A 26,944-nucleotide genomic window follows, 5' to 3' on the forward strand; every position below is an offset into this window, starting at 1 on the left:
TATAAATACATAATAAATAAATATAAATAATTAATTAATATATATAATTAAATAATAAATAAATTTAATAATTAAATAAATATAAATAATTAAATATTAATTAAATATATATATAAATAATTAATTAAATATATAAAATAAATAAATATATATAATTAATTAAATTAATCAACAATAGTATGTAATTAAATAAATATAAACGATTATAATTAAATAATAAATTATTAATATATTAAAAGAACTAATATTAATTAAATGTTTAAATTTAATTATTATAAAATAAATTAATTAATATATAATTATATTAATTTAATATGAATAAATACTATTTATTTAATTATATTTTTAAATAAATTAATAAAATATTATATTATTATTAAAATAAATAATTATTTTAAATAAATTATTAAAAGTATATATATATTAAATTAATAATACATTTTATTTAAATATAATTATTATTTATTTGTATTTTTACACACTAATTAATATATTTTTATTTAATAATTATATAATATTATATATATATTAATATAATTAATTTAAATTATATAATTTGTTATAATTTAATATAAATAACATATTTAAAGTTAAATTTAATATTATTTTATTTATATTATTAAATATTTTTATAAAATAAATATATATTTAATTCATTATTTAACATAAATAATAATTATTTTAATTATTAATAAATATATTTATTATTTTTTTAACATTATTAAATTATTTATATTAATATTATATTAAAATATTTTAAATAATTAATTTTAATTAATTATATTAATATTTATATTAAAATAATATATTTTATTATTAATTTATTTATTTAAATGTTTAATATTTAAAAATAAATATTAATATTATTATATTTAAATTTTGTTTTATTTTATTTTAATTATATTTAAGAATTTTATTATTATTATTTTAAATATAAATTTATAATATAATAATTATAAAATCAATATTACAAATATATATATTATATATAATTTATATATATAAATTATGTAATTATACTATAATGTTTTCTTTGCTTCCTTTTAAATAAATAATATTAATATATTATTAATAAATATTTAAATATACTTCACTAATTATTAATACATAAATTTAATAAAATTGTCTTATGCAAAATATTTAATTATAGATAACTCTATTATATTTTTGTTCATATTTTATGAGCATAAGATAATATTAAAATTTTTTTTGAATGGTTTTATTTTCAGCAATATTATAAATTGTTTTAAAACTCTAAAATGTTATTACATTACCTGTTTTATATCACAGTAATAAAAAGACTTATGATTCAAATATTATATGAATTACACATAAAATACTTAGCATTATAAACATGTCTCATTTGTTCATTAGAAAATTCCTTTCATTGTAATATAAATTATGTATTGTTAAACTGTAATATATGTTTTTATGTGTATAAACCAAAAGACAGTGATAATTAAGAAATTTTAAAAGAATCTTAACATACAAAAAATAAAACAATATCAATATCTATAGCTTCTAGTATCTAAAATAATATATTTCTCTATATATTTTTCACCCTTTATAATGAAAAAACATTTCTAAGACATTTAGAAAAATAAAATTGTATACTCTCTAGAGTTAAAGAAAGGTAGACGAAACAAATGATGCACATTAGCATGGTGTTATAAATAGTATAACAAAATTTAATTCCCGTTGAAGCAAATTATAATAAAAGCATACTAATTTTTAATATGCATATCACAATTCATTTTTGAATACACAAATTATTTTTTTTTATAAATCTTAATCACATAATTATAATAATGAATAACCCATCTTTATGACTAAAAATGAAAATAAAGACAACAATTTTTAAAATAAATTATATGTATTGAAATATTATAATAAAAAAACACATGAAATATAAATTTAGGATGTTGTATTGAAATTTTACCTTTTATATGAATAATGTATTTAATGAAAAAACATTCCTTATTGGTTAATACTTATCATATAAATATTTTATTAAAGATATAAAACACGAAAATCATGCACATATGTGCATGGTGTATTTAATAACAGTTTTTTATAATTTATTTCCATGTATCTTACTCTAACAAAAGATCTTAAAACGTACATTCTTTCATCTACACAAACAATTATATTTTAATTTAAACCTGTTTTATAATATACATTAATATTGAAACACCCTTATTTTGGTATTATTCTTAAGCATAAATAAGAAAGCAAACATTTAAAGAATTTGTGATTTAAATATTATGGATATTTTTTTTTAAATAAAAAATAGCATTACATTCAAATTTTGCTTTATATATATAATCATAATTTGACATATTTTTAATTAATTTTTTTGATATAGGTGTTATATTATTTCATTTTTTACGTCTTATAATCCTTTTACTTGAAAGCCAAACCTCTTGAAATAAAAAAAATTATGTTTATGAAAGTGAAATTAAGACAATCGTTTGACAAAAGTTTTATGTAAGAAATTTCTTAAAATTTCTTATCCTATGCTTATGGAAACTTCATTATCAACATTAGCAAGATATTTTTACTTCATTTAATTTATCGATATATTGTATATACATATTATTCAAATGAAATAATAATATAAAAAATATTGTTCAGAGTTGGTGTTTTCCTTAACATATTTTAGAGAACTATGATTACATGTACAAAAGACATAATTTTCATGTTATCTCCCATTATTAATTTTTTATCATTTAACAAAAAACTATATTTTTGCATTGTATATAAAATAATAAAAAGTAATGGTTAAATTACATTTTAAAAAATACCCATTTTAAAAATTTTTAGAAATGTAAAATATTTAAAAAAAAAATTTAAAAACATCCTTTAAATATATAGAAAGGTTTTGTCTACATATAATTAAGTTTAGTATTTTAATATTTAAACAAATGATAATTATTAAAAATGATAAAAATATATCCTTACCCTTTTAGTAAATATGTCAAATCATTACCAGATCCTCCACCTCATAAATCACGAGAAATAAGGAAATTTGAATGTAAAAAATATGAAAATGATTATAATTGGTTGCTTGAAGCCAAAAATAATCTAAAAAAATGTTTCCATCTATGTAATGCATGTTCAAAAAAGTTTAATTATATGAGGTGCTTGGTAAAAAACTCAAATGTACACTATGAATATATTTTGAACGGACAAGTTTTAAAGAATACAACAAAATATAATGATGAAAAGGAGCATAGAGAAAATATATGTAATAAAAACTTGTGCGATGATAAAAATATTGATATTCAATCCCATGATGTAAAAAGCAAAATACTTAAGATAACTAATAATCAATTGAAAAATAGCATGCAAAGTAATAAAACAATTCTAAGCGAAAAATCAATAAAAGACAATAGTATAATATTTAGCAACTCTTTAAATCCCAATGAAAACGATTCTTTATCATTTAATGATGATGTATTTATATTCTTAGATAGTTATTCAAATTATCACAAACAAAATAAAGATACTTGCCATAACACAAAATTACAAAATATTAACTGTTTAAAATATGCCGATAACATGCCACCACAGTATGAAATTGATGATATGATAATACATATAAAAAGATATTTTAAAAACGACATTTCATATTTTGCTTGTAACCATCTTACAATGGATGATGTGTGTAATTTGAAGGATGAAGACAATAATTATGATAATATAAGTGTATATATCTATGATAATAATAGGGAGCATTCTATGAATGATTGTATGATAAATATGAGTGAGGGGAGCGAAGTGTATGATTTATCACAACTGGATCCTATGAATATAATTAGTGGAAAAGAAGAAGAATGTATCCCAAATAATTTTTGTCCCATATGGATGAAACAATATGGAAATAAATCTTTTTTAGACAAAAATGATTTAAATGAGGATAATAAAGAAAAAAAAATAAGTATTGAAAACATTACTGAAAACGACAAATTATATAACATTTCCAATTTTTACAATAAAAAGAACTTTAATAACTTAATGAGCTTAAAAGGCATAAAACATAATGAGGATTTCATAAATAATATTTACGAAACTGAAATCGTTGGTAAAAAAGTTGATAATTCAAAGAATCGTGTAACTATAAAAACTGGCAAAGAACAAAATGATGATTATGAGGATAATTCAAATATAAGAAACTATGAAATAGAAGTAAAACCCTTTAACATAGATGAAACAGAAAGAATTTTGAATTTAAAATTATTAGAACATATAATAAAAAACAAAATTCCAAAAAAATATAAAGAAAATGAATTAGACATAAGAATGAATATCCCACATTTTCATGCTAAAGAAAATCCAGAAACTTTAAAAAAAAATAAGACAATAACATGTTCGAATTTTGATGCATTATATACAAAGAAAATATATGATAATATAAAAGATAATAAATCAGAACAAAAGGAAGTTAAAGACAATAAAACGTCCTTAAATAATAAGATAAAGAAAACTGAAAACGCTAAAATTGTAAACTCATATAATTTGAATGATTTATGTGAAAAAAATTATATCTCCGATGTAAATGGAGATAATATAACTAAGATTAACAGATATAAAATGAAAAATGAAAAAGGTGATAAAAATAACTTTAGTGAAGATCTTAATGATATTAATAATTGTGATAATGCTAATCAAGATGATATTAGTATAATTTCTAGAGATAATACATACAATTCATTAATTGAAAAATATAAAGTGGATTTAAAAAAATATGTCAATTGTACATATTCTCCGAGTAAAAATAATATTAAGGAAACTAATTATGATAATACAAAAAGATATAGTTATCACTTAAACAAAAATAATGTACCTGTATCTACAAAAAAAGAAAATATTTCGTTAATAAACTTTAATAAAGCTATATCAAAATGCATTAATAAAAAAATTAATCTAGATAAATTAAATAACAATGAAAATGAATTCTTTGGAAAATACAAACTAAATAATAATTATTTAGAACACAAAGAATCTATTGATAAAAATAAGACAAAACATAATGACCTACATTCCATATCCAAAAAATTGAAAGAAATGGGTGAACACGAACGCAAGAAATATATAAATAAAAATATTTCAAATTCCAATTTAATATTTGATAAAGAAACCGAGGGGAAAAAAGAAGATGGAAAAAATGACCCAAGGGAAAACACTGGTAGAAAAAAAAAGCATGACACAGAACTGAAAAAAAAATTAAATACCATCTTAAATATATGCTCCATTCCTAAAAATATAAACATTCATAATAAAATATCTACATCTGATGTAGAAAAAATAAATTTGGATAGTAATAAGATAGTATATATTAACAATAACTATTTTTTTAACGTTAAAAAAAATAATTATATTGATAAATGCGATACAGAGACTGCAAATAATGTAATGAATTATAATATTCAAAAAATAGATTTTCAACTTAGTAAAAATAAAAACGATATATATTGTTTTAAGTATATGAGCAATGTTTTATCAAATAATGGTTTGTCTAAAGAATCGATTCTTAACGATGAAGTTGAATCAAATATTTTAAAGGGTAATTGCGATAAATTAAATGAAATACGAAAAAAATATTTATTAAAAAAATACTTAAATGAAGCTTTGAATAAAAACAATTTACATTCTATTAATGGTAGAATTAATAATGTATCAAATATTGATAGACAACATTTAAGTAATAACAAAATAGGGAAGAACATATATGATAAAAATTGTATACACACAGAAAAATTTAACAAGAAAGAAAATTTTGAAGGCAATTTATATATAAAGCACAAATTTAATGAAAATCATAAAAATAAAAAGAGGAATATTAAATTAGAAAAAGCCCCTGAATCGCCACAAGAGCAAGAAAAAATACCGAAACCATTAGCTAGCCAATTAGAAGTTAATTCATCTTCACATTTAAAAAAAACACCATCTTATCCATTTGAAGAAATTAATTAATAATTTGTATGTAATAAATAGTTCATTTATTCTTTGTTTGTAAGATTAATCCGTATATATATATATATATATATACAAACAAATAATATAATATTTAAGACACATCTTAAACCCTAAAAATGTAATAAAATTGTTTATGTTAAATTGTAAAATCACAATGAATGCATATATATATATATATATATATGTAAATGTCTTTTTTAAATTTTGTATCAATCGCTATTGTATGTTATTTTTTTTATTGTTTTGTATCATATTTTTTTAATTAACACACGTTCTCATATTTCTGTTAATTTTTTGGAAAGGAAAACACATTTTAACTATAGAAATTATAGAATTATTATGACGCATTAATATTTATAGAAATTGTATAAAAAGAATACCCTTATATGCTTTTTAATATACAAATATATATATAAAGGATAAGCCAAGCAGTTTTAAATCATTTATAAGCATATTAAATAAAATTAATAAAGTAAAATAGTAACCAAGTAACTTCTTAATTTTATATAAAATAAACAAATTTTGTTAAAGGGTTGGAAACAATTTTTAATATATAAAATACTAGTAGAGGCTATGCTTCATGATAAGGATATTATTACTATGTATTTAGAATGCTATATCCTTTAGATATAGTTTTTATTGTTATTGCTATTTAAAATAAAGAATGGCTGAAAATTTTACAAAATTTCACAAGATTAAACTTGATATTACTACTTTATAACGGTAAATTATAAAGACGTTCTAACAACATGAGTGTAATTAATCAGACATGCTGTGAACTAAAAATATAATTGTCTTATATTTTATGAATGCGATCTTCAATTCTAGTTTTTTTTTATATTTTTTACATGTATTTAAAAAGGATAGTATACAAATTAAATAAATATAAAACTAAAACATAAAGAAATAAAACTCAAATAATAATAACAAAACACAAAAAAATCATATAAAGAAAAAATTTTTTAAATAAAATCCTAAAAAATGGAAAAATATTTTGTTATCAATTAAACTGAAAAAAAATATACTTATTAATTATGTTTGGATATTAAAATCAGGATATGCTGTCTTATAATTTCAAAAAATTATATATTATATGATGTATATGTATATAATATATATCTTTTTTAAAAATATTATTTTATTGTTAAAAAAATTATCATTATTTCATCTTAACGATAACGAAAAAAATTAATTTTGAACGGATAAACAATATAATCAAACCGTCTCCTTACTTTTATACCACATATATATATACATGTGAATATTATATAAATTTGTATTTAATTTTATAATTATTATGTTATCTTTCTATATATCATAACCCCTTTCGCGTAATAATTCTTTAGCCTTTTCAGCAAATACAGTATCGGATGGTCCAGCAAATTTTACATAATGTGCTATTTGGTTAATTGACCAAGATGATGGAACTTGCCCTCCAATATTCATTTGGAAATGTCCTTCATTTATTATTGGATTTACTTGATAATTGGTAACATATGGAGTTGCATCGTCATTTGGCTTTCCTGGTATTATTCTCATCCCGTCTGGTATGGGCATTTCTTTATTTGGTGGTAAAAATCCGTTGAATTCTCTTTCCATTTTTAAAAAATGTTATGGGTTTATTTGTATAAATATAATATGGTATGTTATTTTTATAAAAAAACGATTATATTGTTTAAAAAATGTTAAGATTATATTAAAGAATAAAAAAAAAAAATGTTTGAAAAATCGAAAAATAATAAGGTTGATATAATCCTAATTAAAATTTAATACGTCTTTAAAAAATTATAAAATTTATAAAATTTAAAATTTAATATATTTAAAAAAAAAATATTTAAATAAAAAAATATATTTAACTTATAAAAAAAAAAATATACATTTTTTAGCATATAAATATGAAGCCATTAATAATATGCAAAAAAGCTGGTTGGCTAGCTAAACATATTTTTGGGGGTATCCAAAAAATAGAATTAATCTATATATATACATGCAATAACGAAAGCTTTTTTTAATATTTCTCTTTTATAATATATGAGAATTATATTTTAGTATATTTTCATTATTCATGGCGTTGTTATTTTAATAAAAAAAAAAAAAATACATAATATTTAGCTATATCCATAAAAATATTATTGCCGTTCATAAAAAGTAAAAGAATTAATAATTAAAATAAATATTTTTTTTATTTTGGCATTTTCGAATAAAATAAAATTTTGTAAATGCTCTACAAGGCTATATCAAATTGTAATATACGTAATATATTATATATATTATGTAATATATCTATATATGGATATATATTGTTAAACATACGCCATAATATTATTTAACGTTATATGGTGTGGTAAATAGCTTTTTTGAAAAAAAAAAAATAAATAATGATCAAAAAAAAAAGAGAAAAAAATATATAATAAACCAAAAAACATTACATTGGCAATCATTTTAAGGTATTTTAAAGTGAAATAACTAAAACTGCATAGGAAAACTTAATATATTAAATAAGACATTCGTTAATTTTATATATAAATATAGTCACGTTTAGTAATGTTATATTAAATTTTAATGTATATAAAATGATAATATCGTTCATTTATATTAATTTTTTTTAATTAGCAACATACATATTTTACTTTTATTTGACATTTACTATATGGATAAGACTTAATGCGCTATTTATGTTAAATTTATTTTTTTAAATATATTTATTGAATATTACTTCATATAAATTTTTTTTTCGTTATATATAACACACATTTAAAGAAGGTTCCATGTTATGAATAGCATTAAGTTGGTGATATATTGGACATAAAGGTTTTAACTGATGTTACTATAAAGGAAAACGCGCTTTGGGAACGTTTAAAATAATATTTATTGTTGACATATATATAGCAAAAATTTATATTCTTTTTTAATTTTATCACGTCAGTATCAAGCGCAATGTGAAATTTCTTTTATATGCTTAATAAAACCATTTAATTCATAATAATAAGCACTAAATGGTTATATATTATGCAAATATAATAGGGGAATTAAATTCATATATGTTAATTATATTCACGACTTTTATTCATACCTATTTAATAACGATTTATGGAAACAATTTAAAGATATCACAATTTTTATATGTAGACAACATATTTTCAATTTTCTCATAGTAATATAAGCAATTATTATTGACGCTTATAGTTTTATTATTTCTGTTTTATATCATGTATTATGAAAATTTATTATAACAATATTACTGGAAATATTATATTTTGTATATGCATTTTTGAACATGTAAAAATACAGTTTTTAACTCCCCTAAAAAACAGTATAATATAGGGTGATCATTTCAAATTCTTAGCAGCTAAAAATTGTTAAGTTTAATATATATATATATATATTTCTTTTTTCTTTTCATAATAAATCAATGCAAATATATGCATGTGTGTAAATAAAATTCAAAATTTGTACACAAAAAAACAAAAACAAAAACAAAAAAGAAAATACGACTTTCATATTTATATTATATAACAATGAGTAATATATACAAATATTTTTATATACCCACATGTATTTTTCTATATTGAGAAACAATAATTCATAAATGAATAAACAATTGCAATTTTGTTTATAAAAGACAAATGCATGCATATATATGCAACAAAATTGTGTGCACATAAACAAGTGGTATGAAAGGGTTTTCGAAAAACCTATCAAAAACAAAAATAGAACTGAATAGTATAAAATTATGTATCATTTGTAATATATATTTATTTATTGATACGAAAATCCAAGTTATGAATAATATTTAAAAATTAAGACCTTTTTTCTTGCTTTTTTTTTAGTGTGCTAACACTATCTTCATTCTGAAGCTCAAATAATTCATTTAATGAAACAAATTTTTCAACTGTTAATAAATTATCGTCAATAATTTTCCCATTAATTTTCTTAACTATAATTTTATCATGAATCAATCTCAATGAAACCTCCGTTTTTCCGAAATGATAAACACCTCTTCTTATTTTTTCCCATCCGATTTGACTATTATGAGTATTATGCCAATCTTGTAATTTCCTGTCTATAGGATCAGAACTAGTAGTAGAATAAATTTTTTTGGGTTTTCCTAAGCGTATATTAATGCATGTTTTGGGATTTTTAAAGGATGTAGATGGTTCTTGATTTTTTAATGAAGAATTGTATTCTTTTTTTTTTGTTAATTGTGTTTTTTTTGATGGTAATAAAACCATAGTATTTTGTTCCTCATTTTTATTTTTATTTTCATTTTGAGCTTCAATATCGAAATTTTCTCCTGATTTTATTCCATTTAATTCATTAAAAACGCCAATAGTATTTTTCTTATTGTTTTGTTTTTTATTTGCTTTTTCTAATTTTTTATTTTGTTTTAAATTAATACCATTTTCATTGTTGTTATAAGAAGCACCCTGTAAAGTAAGCTCATTTCCCTTTTCAGAAGATCCAGAATTATTTTCATCATAATATTCATTAATAAAAGAATTATAGCTATCTTCATATTTATCGTCATTTTCGTATGATTTAGTATTTCCATGAGTTTCTAAATTTTCATTTTTCCCAAAACTGAAATCACTTTCTATATCATTGATATTAATACTGCTACTGTTGTTATTACTATGATTTTTATTATTTGATAAATTGGGGGAAGAAATAATTTTTTGATAATCCGGAGTTGAATTAACAATTCCTTGAGATGAGTTGTCTAACAACGTCTTTAAATATTTTGCTTCCTGTTCTAAAACATCTTTATTCTTATTAGGTACAACAGTAATCGTTAAGTTTTGAGGTTTTCCTTCTGGAATTAAATATGATGGCAATCCATATATATTTTTAGCATTTTGATTATTTATATTCAAAGATGAAAAATTATTAGCTGGAGGAATAAGTTTTGTCGAAAAATTAGGAGGTTGAAAAAAAGGAGATGACGATGTTGATCCTAATGGAAAAGGGAAATTTTCTAAAGTATCAATTTTCATATCATGATTTTCTCTTTTATCTAATGGTTGAATATATGTTCCTACAATTTCTGGTAACCCTAATTCATAAAAATGTTTTATATTTTTATTTCCATCTTGCTGATTGGCATTTGACTTTAATTTGCCATGTTCATTTTCGTATATACTTGTATTATTCCTTAGAGTAGCATTAGTTTCTTTGCATAATTTTTCCAAATTTAATGATGGCTCTACTGGTTTTGGCAACATATTTAAAATATTTTTGTTTAAGTCTAACATTTTTAAATGACTTGAATCCAAATATTGATAGTTACTATTTTTTACATTTCCATATGACTCATCAATTTTTTTCGGATTATTTAATTGTAATCCAAAATTTGCTTGTTCATTATTTATTTTGTTCATCATAGGCGGATTTTTTTTTAGGAACATGATATGGTTTTCAGCACTAGTATTTTTTTGGAGTGTTGATTTCATATTTTTGTAAAGGAAAGTTCTTAAATATTTATTTATGGTTCGTTTTATTTTAAATATTTTTTTAATTTGTGTTGAATGCTCAAGAAGTGTTTATTTGTCTTATTATTGTCACATATATATTTATTACACACTTTTATATATGTACTTATAATGTAATATATTTTATAGGTTTAAATTTTTGCTAAATAAATAATAATTCAACTATGAACTTTTAATGATTTATTTTACTTTTATTTGAAACAAATACTTAAATATATAGGAGAGAAGGCACATAAAATATAATATATATATATATTTATTCCTATTTTAACTCAATTTTATTATGCTCCAAAGAATAATTAAAAAGCAATTTACAAATAAATGCTAAGTCTTAAATTAGAAATAAAAACAAAAAATTATATTTCATTTATTCGGTGAAATTATTACAATAGAAAATCCACAATAAATAACACAGTATTTAATACTTGTAGACATGTGTGTATATATATACAAACCTTTTTATATAGAACAAATGAAAATGAAAAATTTTTTGAATTAAGCCCATATATAAATATATATATTTTTTATGCAAAAAGGTTATATGCATTAATTAAAAAATATATTTTTTTTTTTAGTTATTGTCATTCATTTTCAATATATATATGCATATATTTATTATATAGGGACGATCATATTTTGTAGAATTTTATTCCGTTAAAATTTAATAAAAATATAGGAAAACAGCTTTATGCATATGTTGTAGAAATATTTTGAATTTTGAAAATCTGCACACACTATTTTTAGGAAATAAAAAATAAAAAATACACTATAATATATGCATTTATTTTTATTGGCTTCAATTACATGTATACAAGTTTCATTGTATTTTCCATGTGCAAATATTCTACACTTTAAATGCCTATATAGTATATTTGTGTTTTTATATATTGAGTTAGATATAGTAAAAGAAGGAAATAAACGAACAAGTCCATTTGAAAAGCACATACTTATCAAGAAAGAAATAAAATAAGAAATTAAAATGTAACCTGCATATGGTATACACACATTTTCCATTTTTATTTAACAAAATTAATATTTTTTTTTTCACTTTTCATGACTTATGAATAAAAAATTAAAACAAATTTAGTTTGAAATTCTTCCGTGTAATGGTTATAATATACTGGCTTATAATCTAGTTTTCTAACATTTGTATTATTATTTTTTTTATTAGTTATTGGGGTTAAAAGGTGTTATACATTTTCCACTTTTTTTATAATTATATTTTTATTTATACACAAAATTTACATTATACTATATAATATTGAAATATCAAGATTTTCTTTATTTTTGTATTTTTTTGTTTCATATTATATGATATATCTATGTTTTATTCTAGATGGGAAACTAATTAAAAGTATAGTAATTATACATATATATTTTTTATTCATAACATTTATAATTTTTAAAGAATACAAATTTATCGATATTATAAAATTATATTTATATAATATATTTTTTTATATTACTATTTCTTGTGCGACACTGTCGTTTTTAAATTATTTCCTTTTTTATGCATTATTTAGTGTTTAATAGATCATATATTACTAGATTTAATTTTACATATATTATTTTGTTTTCTCTTTAATTTTATTACCTTTTCTTTTTATTCAATATGTTTATAAATAATTCGTGGAAAATTATTATTACATTGTGTAATGATTAGGCAAAAAATATAAATAATTATCATATATACATATTCTGTTAATTAATAATCATGAGCATGGCTCATCATATTTTTCTCGATAATTTTATATATCAGTTATATATTTAATTTGTTTTATGTATATATATATGTGTTGTTGGTATATAGACTTTATGATATACCAATAAGGATACAACAAAATATGACAGTGGAAAAAATAACTTACAAACATATAATTTAGTTGCATGAAATTATGTTATAATAATATAAAAATTTAAGAAAATAGAAAAAAAGAATGAACAAATTAATTCCTCTAATCGTAATATGGGGAATATTTTAAATAAAATTATTTTTAATGCTCCACATGAAGGGATTTATGAAAAATTAGATATAGATTTTATTTATATTGAAACAGAAGATAACGAAAAAATAGCAGCACATTATATTAATAGGTATGGACAACTATTACATATATATTTTCAAATTTAATATAACTATAAATATTTAACAATACGCCTTTTCAATTTGTTCATATTAGGAATAACTTATTAACAGTTTTGTTTTGCCATGGAAATAGTGAGAACATTTATATGTTATATGACTATTTTTACGAAGTATCAGAAATATGGAATGTAAATATATTATTGTATGATTATCCTGGTAAAAATAAAAAAAAAAAGACAATGCAAATTTTAAAAACTGTGAAATATTATTTTGATATTTTTTTTAGACCTATAAAATTTTCTTTCTATTTTATGTCTTTTATATTTCCATATTTATTATTTTAAATATGAAATTTATTATCGTTATATTTATTTTTTTTTTAAAATATATAATTCAAAAAATACAAAGGATATGGGGAAAGCACAGGAGTAGCAAACGAAGAAAATATGTACAAAAGTGGATATGCAGTTTATGAGTAGGTTTTTTTTTTTTATCATTGTTAAAAACATAAATACTATTTCTTTAGTGATTATTTATTTTTCATTTCTTATTTCACATACAGTTATATGGTAAATACTCTAAACATAAAGCCAGAAACCATTATTTTATACGGAAGGTCTATAGGTTTGAACAAACTTACATTTCAATATATATATAATATCGTTTTTTTTAATAAAATTAAATACACGATATAAAAAATAATTTTAACTCCACTTTTAGGATCATGTGCAGCTGTGGATATAGCAATCAACAGGAAAGTAAAAGGAGTAATCCTACAAAGTGCTATATTATCTTTATTCAATATATGTTTTAAAACTAGATACATTTTACCATTTGATTCATTATGTAACATTAAAAAGGTGAGCTCCTACCTCTATATCTCTCTATATATATTACCAATAAGGAATTATACCGAAATATGAAGAAACATGTATTATTATTTCATTTTTAATTTAGATTGATATGATACCCTGTTATGTCTTTTTTATTCATGGAATGAATGATAAAATTGTCCCATTTTATCATGGATTAGTAATAAAGATTATAAAAAATGAAAATTCATGAAAAAAACAAGAATCACAAATTAATATGATCATTATAAAATAATAAAAAAAAATTCAGTTATGCATTAAATGTTTATATATTAAAATATAATAATATGGTCATACACGAAATTTTTCATTATTATTTTTATAGGCTCTATATGAAAAATGCAAAATGAAGGTGTGTCCCTATTGGGTTGCCAATGGAAAACATAACGATGTTGAATTAATTGACAATCAAAAATTCAACGAAAATATCAAGCTTTTCCTAAATTTTTTAAATAATTCATAAGAATGAATTTCCCCTTTTTTATAGTTTTATTTGAATTTTTTTAAATGTGAAAGTTATCAAAAATTTATATATAATTTGCATGTTATTTTATTATTTTTTGTATTCAAAATATATGTTTATGTAATACCTTATTTTATTGTAACAATTTTTAAAACAAATACCCTATATATCGAATAAACTGACATACAATATTTTTAATTATTTTAATGTTATAATGTGTTGAAATTAAGTTGTATCAAAAAACATGTTACAAATATAAACAACTCCCAACATGTATGGAATATTATATATACGCAATTTAAAATCTATAAACACAAAGAATAAATTAATAAAAAAAACATATATAATAATGCATAAATTTTAATTTTATTCAAGTTGGATAAATAAAAAATATTGTTGAAATTATTATTGTTAAAAAATATATATTTATACCTATAAATATAACAACTTATAATTCATTGTTATGCTTTTGCACAAATGGGATATGAATATAATACATATTTCCTATTATTAATATATGCATAATTTTATGATTTTTATGATTTTTTATGATTTTTATGATTTTTTAATGATATTTTGCCTTTTTTATGTCATTTCTGCATTTTATTGAATGAGGATAAGTTTTAACTCTGAGTTAATTATTGTTTTACGCGAAAAATTATTTTACTATAAACATCATTTTAATATTATTTACATTAAATTAAGCAAAACATTTCCCACAATAATATATAAATATTATATATAAAGTTTCGAAAAAAATACGATAACGAATTTATATTTATAATTATATATATTAGCATATACAATTATAATACGCAGTTTTATGATATATGCATATACACTATAATGTGTATGCTTGCATAATTTTGCATATATAATATCGTGATGGATTTAGGTAAATTCAATAATTTATTTAAATAAATTGTGGTAAATATGAAAACATAAAAAACTTACAAAACAGTATAATCTTTATTTTGTTTATGCTAAAAATATAAAAGAAAAAAAGACGAAAAATAAAGCCAAAATAAATGGTGATTTAAAAAAAAAAAAAAAAAAAAAAAAAAAAACAGTTCCACAAAAGCTAAAATTATTGATAAAAATATAAAACATTAATTAAATGCATTAACATAAATATTAGTAATAATAAAAAAATAAATATGTATTTTCACAAATGATAAATTTTAATATATATAAAGCTAAATAAATATATTATATATATTTTTTTTTTATATGTGCTAATATGTAAATACACACACAATATGTACAGCCATATGCAAAAAAAAATATGTATATGATATTTTATTTTTATTTTTATTTTTTGTTGTATTAAAGCTAGCTTTGTACAATTTAATTAAAAATATAATTTTTTTGTTTTGTAATTTTTAATTTGTTTTTATAAAAATGAAGAAAAATTTAATAAGTGAAGTACTAGAATATCAACAAGACAATCGAGGTTATGTGCTAGATCCACTAAAAGACAAAACCTTTAAAACTATATTAAGCAAAAATGAAAACAAAATATGCTTTGACTGTGGTAATAAAAACCCTAAATGGTTATCTTTGACGTTTGGTATATTTATATGCCTGAATTGTTCAGGTAAACATAGGCAGTTAGGAACACACATTTCATTTGTTCGTTCTGCGGGAATGGATAAATTTACAGCAAAACAATTGGTTAGAGTGTGTCTGGGAGGAAATTTAAAAGCAAGTGAATATTTAAAAAAAAATAAAGATGGGCAAATGATTGATTATTCATCACCTAATTCATTAAAGTATAAAATGTATTTAGATAATTTATTGGAGGAAACATTATCAAATTATAACAGCGGTAAAAATATGAATAGTATGGAGTTACATAGTAGTAACAAAAGTGTTAATACTACTAATCAAGCAAATAATATAAATAATGTAACTACCCAACCGATAATTGATCTGATTAGTGATGATATAAATACTAGAGAAGTTATAAAAAATAAAGTTGGAAATAACTCAAATGAACAATTTGGTAATGCGTTTTCTAATGTTAATGACCTTAACAAAATTAATAGAAGTAGTATTCCACCACCAAATAATTTCTTTGAGGAAAAAATGATATACAATAACTCTAATAAAAATTTTAAAGCGAAAAAAATTGATATTGATTTTGATGACACAATATTTGAACATAATGTGATGAATAATAATAGTAACAGAAATATACAACAAATGAAAGAACCGATTATTAATAAAAATATGAACAACTTTGATAATTCTTTTAAAATTTATGGTAATAATAATATGAAAGCAAATCATTTTGAAACTGGTTTTAACGATAATTATAATACAATGGATGTGAACAAAAATGTTAATTCATATAATAAAATAGGTTATCAAAATAAAAGTAATAATAACAATTTGAACGTGACAAGCGATTCCAAGTTAAATAAATTTAAAGATTGCAAAAGTATTCGATCAGATCAATATTTTTATGATGAAAACCAGAGGAATGCTGATCCTTTTGTTCGAAATGTATATATAGAAAATAGCATCTCATCTGATCAATATTTTAATAGGGACACCAGTAATAGAAAAAAGTCGTGGAATTTCGATGAACAAACAATTCAAAATCTTCAAGATTTAAAAGTAACAGCTAAAGAAGGCTTATCAACTATCGTTGCAGCAGGTAGTGAGGTATTTTTGAAAGCTAAAGAATGGTTCAATAATTAATCGCTTACTCAGTTACAATGATTTGTGTATACATCCATGTATTTTACCAAAAGCTATATGCATATATTTACGAACTTATTATTTATTCATTTTGTTTAAATTAATTTTTAACAAGATATGCACTAGTGTATGTATAATAATGCACATAAGTATGTGAAGCTTCATGTTTAACGATTACGTCAATTTATTACATTTTATATCATGTCAATTTATTAGTTATTATTTTATTTACTATTCATTTTATTTTTTTTTTTTGTGTGTGTGTGTATGTCATATTATACTATAATATATGCTTAGTTTTTTTTTTTAATTTATTTTTTACAATTATTTACTTTTTCATAATAAAAACAAGAATACGTTTGAAAATGTCTTTTGAAATGTTTATAATTTTTTTCCAAGAAGCATGCGCATTTTATACATACTATGTGGATATACAAATAGTATGCATATATAAAAATATGTGAAGTATTTAAAGTTATTTGAAAAAAATAAAACAAAAATTTACAAATTAATAAATAAGTTAATATGTATACCCCCTGTTGATGTTTTAAAAGGAAAAGTCCTTTTTTCTTACCATATAAGTCAAAAGTCATTTCGGTTATCATGAATTTGTTTTTTTTTTCCATGGTTAGGCATATTGTTGTGTTATTTTTATATAGTTCCTACAGTTCTCCACATTCCACAACATTTATGGGAATTTTTGGTTTATAAATATATGGAGTGACTGAAACATTTTCTATTTTTTTTAGTAATAATAAAGAATCATTATCTATAATTCTTCCAAATACAACATTTTTCCCATCTAGCCATTCACATTTTTTTGTGGTAATAAAAAATTGACAACCATTTGTATTAGGCCCACTGTTAGCCATACTTAATAATCCTTCCTTATCATGTTTTATATCAAAATTTTCATCATCAAATTTTTCCCCATATATACTTAAACTTCCACTCCCATTATGATTAATAAAATCACCACCTTGTATCATAAATTCTTTTATGACTCTATGAAAAATTGTGTTTTTATATCCGACTGGGAGATTATTTACTTTATATTCTCCTGTGCAAAATTGCCTAAAGTTTTCACTTGTTTTTGGTACAATATTTTGAAATAATTCAAATTTAAATTTTCCTAAAAAATTATTTCCCAAATTTATGTCCATAAATACAACAGGGTTTGACGGATTAGTTAATAAATTGGATAAATAATATGGTATAATTGTATTTTCATCATTGTCGTCCAATACTAAATTTTCAACCTTTTTGTTTTCGCTATCTTTACTATTGCTTTTCATTTTTAATTATTTTTTATTTTTATTTTTTTATTAATTATGATAAAAGTCATTTATTTTATATATTAAATCCGTATTCGCCATAAAAAACAATAGTTATCATATTTTCTAAGAAAATCCTTGCATTTTTGAGGTCATATGGCAAAATATGTCCTTGGTAAAAATCATAAAATGCTTTACATATTCCTTTTTTAATATTTGGTCATATAAAAAAATTATTTCGATAACTTATTCTGTTTTTATTTTGTTTTTATTTTGTTTTATTTTGTTTTATTTTGTTTTTATTTTATTTTTTTATTAATATTTTTTAATATACATATATATATATTTTTTTTAGCCGCATTATTCACTGCGTGTATTTTACAATTTATTCGTTCTATAAATTTCCTAGGAATGGCCTAAAAATAATTTATTTTATTTTAAATATCTTTTTTACTTATTTTATTACTTAAATTTTTTTTATGTTCTTATAAATACATATTTATATTTTAGACGTCCAAAAATGGAATTTATATAAATTTAGTAAAAAGACTTATGGAAATACCTATATATATATACCTTTTCTGTAAATTAACAATTTGTGGATTTTTTTTTAATGTGCATAATTGACATGCAAATTAAAAGTTCCTGACAAAATACCATGCAATTTTGTTTATACCGATAGGGAATGTATATATTATACATAATTCTAAACTTGTTTGATGTTTATACATTTTTTTATTTTTTTTGTTTATTCTTTATGTCTTTTATTGTCTCATAAATTCTTATTATACATACATATGCATGTATACATTTTTTTTTGTTTTTAAGTTGGTTTATTCCTAATTTTTAAGAGTCTTAAAATGACTTTTTTATTAAAACCACGATCATAATTAATATAAATTTAAAAGGTGCATTTTTAAAAATATGCAAAAAAATCGACGTAATTAATTCGATATTATTACTACCTTTGTTTTAGCATTATTATTGTCATTATTATTATCATTATTATTATCATTATCTTTTTAGTGTATTTAATTGATGCGAGATCTTGTTCATTCATGTACATGTTTCACCACGTAACATTGTTAACAATAATAAATATACATCATTATTTGTTCGCTACATATTCCACTATTTGCTTATAGCATTTGCTGGACAGTTTTCTGTTTGATACCCATAGTAGCCCATTTCCATTTTTTGGTCTTAATAGAATTTATCTTTTGCGTTTTATTACTTATAAATGACGAAACAGAGAAATGATTAAAGATAACATAAATTATTATGAAAGGAAAGAAGTAATTAAAAGGAATATAGATGAAGCTCGATCAAAGCTATTTAACAGTATACCTAAACTTTCGTTATTTCATTTAAATAATATAGAATATAAAAATGAAGAAATAAAAGAGGGTAAACAAGTTGAAGGTGTAAAAAAAAAAACAAAACTTTTAGATAAAACTAAATTAAATAAAAAAAAAAATAATGTACAAAAAAACGAAAAGGATATAAAATATTTCATTACAAATAATAACAAATGTACAGTTTTAAATAAAACAATAAATCGTTATAATCCTGATAATACACAAAATAAAGTAAAAAAAAAAATGGCATTAACTTGCATGGATATAGATAATTCTACAATTGAAAAAAAAACAAATTTATTCGATAATATTTGTCTTGTGAAAATAAACAAAATCCAAAATAATGAACCAATGGATGTCTATAAAAAGGAATATACAACTCATCAAAAATGCAATAAAGAAATTAGCAGACAAAATAAAGATGGTATTAAAAATATATACAGTAATAATAAATATTCAGATTTACCAAAATTAAGGAAAAATGTTTTAGACAAATTAAATAATGCTGATAAAAAAAACGATCAGTTATTCACACTTTCTTTAAATGTAAAGAATAATAAAAAAAGTAAATTGAATTATATTGATACAAAGGAAAAAAATTATAATAATAAATCTCAATCTCATATTGATAAACCAAATGTTACTCGTACAAATAAAGGCGTTGTGAAAATCAACAAAATCAATAAAACTGATAGATTGTATAGTGATAATAATAATAATAACAATAATGTAGGAATTAAAAAAAATGGCAAAATTAGTTGTACTTGTGATAGGGAAAGAAGCAAAATGCTCAACCAGTTTTGCTCTGAAAAAAATAATAAAAGTAATAAAGAAAATAAACATTTAGCTAGCTGTGATATTAAAGGGAAAAAAAAAAAAAAAATAATAATAAAAAAAAATATTGTTGTAAGTGGAAAGGAATATTTAAAGAAAAATAATTTAAAAATTATGCCAAAAGAAGTGAAAAGTATAAAAAAAGAAACAGACAGAAAGTTTTCATTACAAAAATTGACACATTGTAGTAAAAATAAAAGTGCAAATATCAATGAAAAGAAAAAAGAAAAAAAAATACGAAATGATGCATTATGTCATTCCATAAAAAACAAAAGAAATGAGCTCGTTACTCAATTAAGAAATAAAACAATGTCAATCAAATATTCTATGGAAGAAAAAGCATATAAACCCATCAGGATTGTATCAAATATAACTACCAAATTAAATAATGATATTTATGATGAGGAAAATATATCTAATAAAAAGAAAATTCAAAAAACCAGCAAAATTTGTTTAGGATGGAAAAGAGATGATAAAAACATGGGCATATTTTCGTATAGCAGTGAGACTGAGCAAATTGAAGAAACGCATAGAAATAGAAATGAAAAAATAGACAGAACTATAAAAGATGAGCTTCTAATAAATGTGGATAATGAATTAAGAGACAAGAAAATGAATTCCGAAAATTTTCTTTGGGAAAAAAACAGTGTGCCAAATAAATATGTAAATAAAAAATATATAAATGAAGAGGAAAATAATTCTATAAATAATAATAATAATATATTGAAAAAAAAAAGATCAAAAAGTTTAAATAGTATAAATGAAATATCTCCTTTTAATTCTATACTAGTTACAAATGATCTTAGAATAAAAATGTGTTATAGCAATAATTATATAGATATAAAAAAAGCAATACATGATGATAATATTAAAAATAAAGATCGAAATAAAAAAATGTCTATATCAATAAACAATTATAATATATTAAATTCAAGTGATGATTTATTTTTAATTTCAATGGATTCTGAAAAAACTAAATCAAGTTATACTTTACCAAAAAAAAAAAATTCACATACATCCATAAATAATACTAGCAATTTACCACTTAATCACAATTCTAATAATGAAGAAAAAAAAAATGATATAGAACTTGGAAATAATTTATCAAATAATTTGTTATTTAAAACAGATTTGTGTATATGTGACAATAATATTATATGTAAGTATTGTAGCTATAAAATTCAAAACAAGTTAACTTATAATAGACAACTATTTAGTAGCATAAAATTAACGAATACTAATAAAATAGAAGTATGGGATGATGAAATTATGGATTCCATATTTTATCCTGAAAATAAGATGGGAAACGAAAAAATGGGAAGCGAAAAAATGGAAAGCGAAAAAATGGAAAGCGAAAAAATGGAAAGCGAAAAAATGGGAAGCGAAAAAATGGAAAGTGAAAAAATGAGAAACGAAAAAATGGAAAGCGAAAAAATGGATGGAAAAATATCTGCATATTCTTACTCTGATCATAAAAATGAATTATTTGAGTTTAATAAAAATATACCATCATATTGTAACGCTTTAACTGAATCAAATATATTTATTTTTGACATAATTAATGAAAATTGTTCAAAAAAATTTAATATAGAATCTATAAAATTAGTAAAAAGAGAAAATTGCTATCCAGAAAATAATTCAAAGTTTGTAGAAAAAAATTATAATTGTAATAATACACGTAGTGATGAAATACAGGGTTTAAAAAGAAAAGAAACTAATAATTTAAATAAAAAAAATATGAATTTTTATAAAAATATATTTCCATCTTCTGAACAAAATGATAGTGCAACTGAGATGAATAATTTTGTTGATAATGATGATAATAAATATAACGAATATGAAAAAAAACATATAAAAATTAAGATTGGAAAAAATGTTACAAAAGCTAAAAAGGTGACTGATATTATTACATTGAAAAAAACTAAAGCTAAACATAAAGAGGTTTTAACAAATAATAATGAACCATCAAAAAGTAAAGACAAAAAAAAAAAAATTAAAACCATTTGTACTAACAAAAATTATGAAGATGAAAATAAAAACCAAGAAATTATTGTTAAATCAAAGAATGGATGTATAACTAATTTATCTCGTGATACAAATTCAAGAACAAAGAAAAAGGAAAAAAAACGAACAAAAAAACAAAATAGTAACAACAATAATAATATTAACAAATATGGAAATAATTTAATTATGTGTCATTTAAAAAAAGAAGGAAAAATAAGAAAAAATGAAAATAATCTATTAAATATATCAAAAGAAAATACTAAAAATAAATCTATATCTTTGAATGGAAAAAAGAGAGAAATAAAAGATAATATAGATAAAATAGAATTAAAAGAAAAAATTTTAACAAATAAAATTTCCGAAAAATGTATAGATTCATTAATGGCTTATAGATGTAATTTACTTAAAGAAGTGCAAGAAGAAGAAAATAAAATATCAACAAAACATATTTGTGAATTTCATCATAGTAATATAAATTTTAAAGATGATAAAAAAAATCAAATAAATAAAATGTCTATATTAAAACTTTTAATAAGTGATCAAAATAAAAAAGGTTATATACGAATCGAAAAAGAAAACAAAATAATAAAAAAATTAAATACTAGTTTGTGTGTTAAAAAAAAAAAAAAAACAAAAAATGGACGAATAAACAAAAATAACTATCATTCAACCAGAGCAAACACAATTTTAAAAAGAAAAAGTAAAATGAAATCTTTATTAGTGAATAAAAAAAAAAACAGATCGAATATAAAAAGTATTAGTATGATAATAAATGGAAATTTGGATAATTTTATGAACGAGATTGGATATGTAAGTAATTGTAATAACAATGGAAAATCTCACACATTTGAAAATGGTGAAAATGGTGAAAAAAATAAAACAAAAAATTCCAAAATAGTGCAACGGACTAATTTATGGGAAGAAATTCATATGCCAATTTGTGGAGAAAATTATATTGAGGTTTTACCAGATGACCAAAAATATTTGTGCTTAAATGCTGAGAAAAAGGAAATAAAATATAGTGTATATACAAAAAAATATATAAAAAAAAAATATAACCAAAAAAAATATAACAAAAAAAAATATAATAAAAAAAAATGGAGCATAAAGATGAAAATATTGTACAAACGTTTCCTCTATCAAACAAAAGACAACACTTTTTTAAAAATATCACAAAAATTAAATTCTCCAGAAATTCTAACAAAAAATAATCTTATCTTCTATAATTGTGATGATGAAAAGAAAAGGTACATACAAAATGAAGCAGAAACGGGCACACAACTTAACAACAAAATGTGTGATCAAAATTGTGTTAAGGGTGATTATGTTAAAGATGATTGTGTTAAGGGTGATTATGTTAAGAGTGATTATGTTAAATATGATTATGTTAAAGGTGATTATGTTAAAGAAAATTCTGGGGTAACAGGAGATACAGAAAAGGATGCAAGTATGATCAAAAAAAAAAAAAAAAAAAAAAAAAAAAAATTAGCATTAGACTATGGAAATGACAAAGGGAAAAGTGAAAATATTACACATGAAGTTAAAAAGAAAAATAAAGAAAAAAATAAAAAAACAAAGTGTAATAATATAGTAACAAAGTGTAATAATATAGTAACAACCCAAAAAAATGAAACAAATTTTACAAAAAATAAAAAACCCTTAAACAAATTTAATAAAACTAGCTATAGTAGTGAAAATGTAATAAAATTAGTAAAACCATCTAAACGTGATATTCAAAGTGCAGACATTTATAGTCATAAATATGAGTCGAATAATCAAACTAAATTAATAAAAATGAAGATGTCTCAAAATGAAGCAAGCACAATAAAGGGGTCTCAAAATGAAGCAAGCACAATAAAGGGGCCTCAAAATGAAGCAAGCAAAATAAATGGGTCTCAAAATGAAGCAAGCAAAATAAATGGGTCTCAAAATGAAGCAAGCAAAATAAATTATACCGAATTGAATAATAACATTATTGACGAGGATGACGACGATATAAACAAAATAAGTGGCGAAAATGATCAAGATATAACGAAAAATAAAATAGAGTTAAACTTTTGTTTTGAAGATTTCTTATCATCTAGTTTGAAACAAAAACTTAACCACAGTAATAGTAGCACAAATGTTAGTAGTAATAGCGATAATATGAAAAAGTTAAAATATGAATTTTCTTTGGATTTAGAAAAATATGTATTAAATCATCCTATCAATCAAATTAGCTTAAAAAAAAAATTAAAAAATGTTGAATCAAAGTTTGTAGAAAAAAAATGTAAGGATAGAGAATCTGAAAATGTAAATGAGACAGGATATGTTAAATTCTGTGAATGTGAAATAATAAATAAGAACAATAATGGTAGTGCTAAAATGAATATGGGGAAAATCGAAGAAAAAAAAAAAAAAAATGATAATTCTTTTAAAATTATAAAAGCTATGGACAAAGATAAATTATTTTGTTCCAACCCGTTTTATAGAAATCATATTATTAATGATAAAAATGAAATGAAAAATAAAATGTTTATGAAAACAATAAATATAAAAGAAAAAATTTCAAATAAAATTCAGGAAATAAAAAAAAAAAACACTAGCCTTTTTAGAGCATTTTCTATGAATAATGTATATAAAACAATTTTTTCAAAAGATCCAATTCTTCCCACATTTGAAAATTATAATACTACAAAAAATAAACAAAAAACAAATTCTAATTATATGAATAACCGTAAATGTAATTCTTATGAATTAATCAAAACAAAAAGTCTAGTTTACAAAAAAAATGGTCAAGAAAAATGTAGCGGTGGAAATCGTCTTAAGATTGAAGACTTCTTAAACAACTTTGACAAAAAGAGAAATTCAAAAAATGGTTATATACCAACTAATGGGTATATATATAATAATAGTAGTAGTAATAATGGCAGTAGTAATGGCAATAATAATGGCTATAATAATGGCTATAATAATGGCAAAAATAATGGTAGTAATGGCAGTAGTAATAAAAAAATATTTTTCAAACGGTCGAAGAGTGCAATATTATTCAAAAGAAATAACTCAAAAAAAATTTATGAAAAAAAAAAAAATATATTACAAAATTTTGATAAAGAAAGTCAATATGGAAAGAATTGTACAAACAAAGAAATAGACACAAACGTGAAAAAAAATGAAAAAACAATAAAAAAATGTGTCTCTATGGTAAATGAATATTTTATAAAAAATAATTTACCAGTAAATAAAAGCTTGATAAATAATTCAACAATATATAAAAATAATTTTTTTTCAACCCCTTGTTTTATGTTTGAAAGTACTTTAAAAAAAAATACTTCATTTCCAATAGAAAGACATTAGATTAAAAATTTCCATTTTTATTTATATTGGAAAAAAAAAAAAAAAAATGCACACAAAATAAAATGTATATATGTAACACAAGTTAATAATTTATATATAATAGATTATATATATCTGGAAAATTATCCAGATTTATTTTTTATAAAATAACATCCTAATTTGAAGAATATAAAAAATATGGATTAATAAAAATGATTTACTATTAAATATAATATTATCAATATTTTTGATATCTTGTTATTTTTATTTTTTTTATAATCGTATCTTCTAATTTGTGTTTTTATATTAATTTTTTTTGTATACTGTTTATAGAATAAAAAATTATATTGTCTTATATAGCAACTATATTTGTGTCGTTTTATTTTAATTCAAATTATTTAATCTGGTTATAAAAATTATTGTGATAATATTTATAGGGGGAGAGTAATATTTTCATATATATTGTTATTATTTTAATATATTTATATTTTTTTTTGTTTTTAAACAATTTTTCGAAATTAAACATTATTAAAAAATTATAATAAATATGAGAATATTATTTTT

The 26,944-nt window shown here is 20.5% G+C and overlaps 7 protein-coding genes across 7 annotated transcripts; 4 read left to right on the top strand and 3 right to left on the bottom strand.

The window, feature by feature from the left end:
- Positions 1–2,940: 2,940 nt before the first annotated feature.
- Positions 2,941–5,976, top strand: PY17X_1228500 (uncharacterized protein; the record flags this gene model as incomplete). Its single annotated transcript, XM_720937.2, has 1 exon — positions 2,941–5,976. The coding sequence occupies one exon, from the start codon at positions 2,941–2,943 to the stop codon at positions 5,974–5,976; it is 3,036 nt and encodes a 1,011-aa protein (XP_726030.1).
- Positions 5,977–7,287: 1,311 nt separating this feature from the next.
- On the bottom strand, positions 7,288–7,578 carry PY17X_1228600 (IMC-associated apicomplexan protein, putative; the record flags this gene model as incomplete). Its single annotated transcript, XM_022956817.1, has 1 exon — positions 7,288–7,578. One exon carries the CDS (start codon positions 7,576–7,578, stop codon positions 7,288–7,290), a length of 291 nt encoding a protein of 96 aa, XP_022812663.1.
- A 2,201-nt stretch (positions 7,579–9,779) lies between these two features.
- Positions 9,780–11,429, bottom strand: PY17X_1228700 (uncharacterized protein; the record flags this gene model as incomplete). Its single annotated transcript, XM_722919.1, has 1 exon — positions 9,780–11,429. One exon carries the CDS (start codon positions 11,427–11,429, stop codon positions 9,780–9,782), a length of 1,650 nt encoding a protein of 549 aa, XP_728012.1.
- A 2,005-nt stretch (positions 11,430–13,434) lies between these two features.
- Positions 13,435–14,889, top strand: PY17X_1228800 (alpha/beta hydrolase, putative; the record flags this gene model as incomplete). The annotated part of the gene is made up of 7 exons (XM_022956818.1): positions 13,435–13,562; positions 13,649–13,770; positions 13,963–14,029; positions 14,117–14,178; positions 14,275–14,414; positions 14,512–14,586; positions 14,752–14,889. 7 exons carry the CDS (start codon positions 13,435–13,437, stop codon positions 14,887–14,889), a joined length of 732 nt encoding a protein of 243 aa, XP_022812664.1.
- A 1,401-nt stretch (positions 14,890–16,290) lies between these two features.
- On the top strand, positions 16,291–17,595 carry PY17X_1228900 (uncharacterized protein; the record flags this gene model as incomplete). Its single annotated transcript, XM_718729.1, has 1 exon — positions 16,291–17,595. One exon carries the CDS (start codon positions 16,291–16,293, stop codon positions 17,593–17,595), a length of 1,305 nt encoding a protein of 434 aa, XP_723822.1.
- Positions 17,596–18,257: 662 nt separating this feature from the next.
- On the bottom strand, positions 18,258–18,890 carry PY17X_1229000 (peptidyl-prolyl cis-trans isomerase, putative; the record flags this gene model as incomplete). Its single annotated transcript, XM_718730.1, has 1 exon — positions 18,258–18,890. One exon carries the CDS (start codon positions 18,888–18,890, stop codon positions 18,258–18,260), a length of 633 nt encoding a protein of 210 aa, XP_723823.1.
- A 1,235-nt stretch (positions 18,891–20,125) lies between these two features.
- Positions 20,126–26,401, top strand: PY17X_1229100 (conserved Plasmodium protein, unknown function; the record flags this gene model as incomplete). Its single annotated transcript, XM_718731.2, has 1 exon — positions 20,126–26,401. One exon carries the CDS (start codon positions 20,126–20,128, stop codon positions 26,399–26,401), a length of 6,276 nt encoding a protein of 2,091 aa, XP_723824.2.
- Between the last annotated feature and the right edge of the window lie 543 nt (positions 26,402–26,944).

This window comes from Plasmodium yoelii (assembly GCF_900002385.2).
Source record: "Plasmodium yoelii strain 17X genome assembly, chromosome: 12".
NCBI classification, from domain to species: domain Eukaryota; phylum Apicomplexa; class Aconoidasida; order Haemosporida; family Plasmodiidae; genus Plasmodium; species Plasmodium yoelii.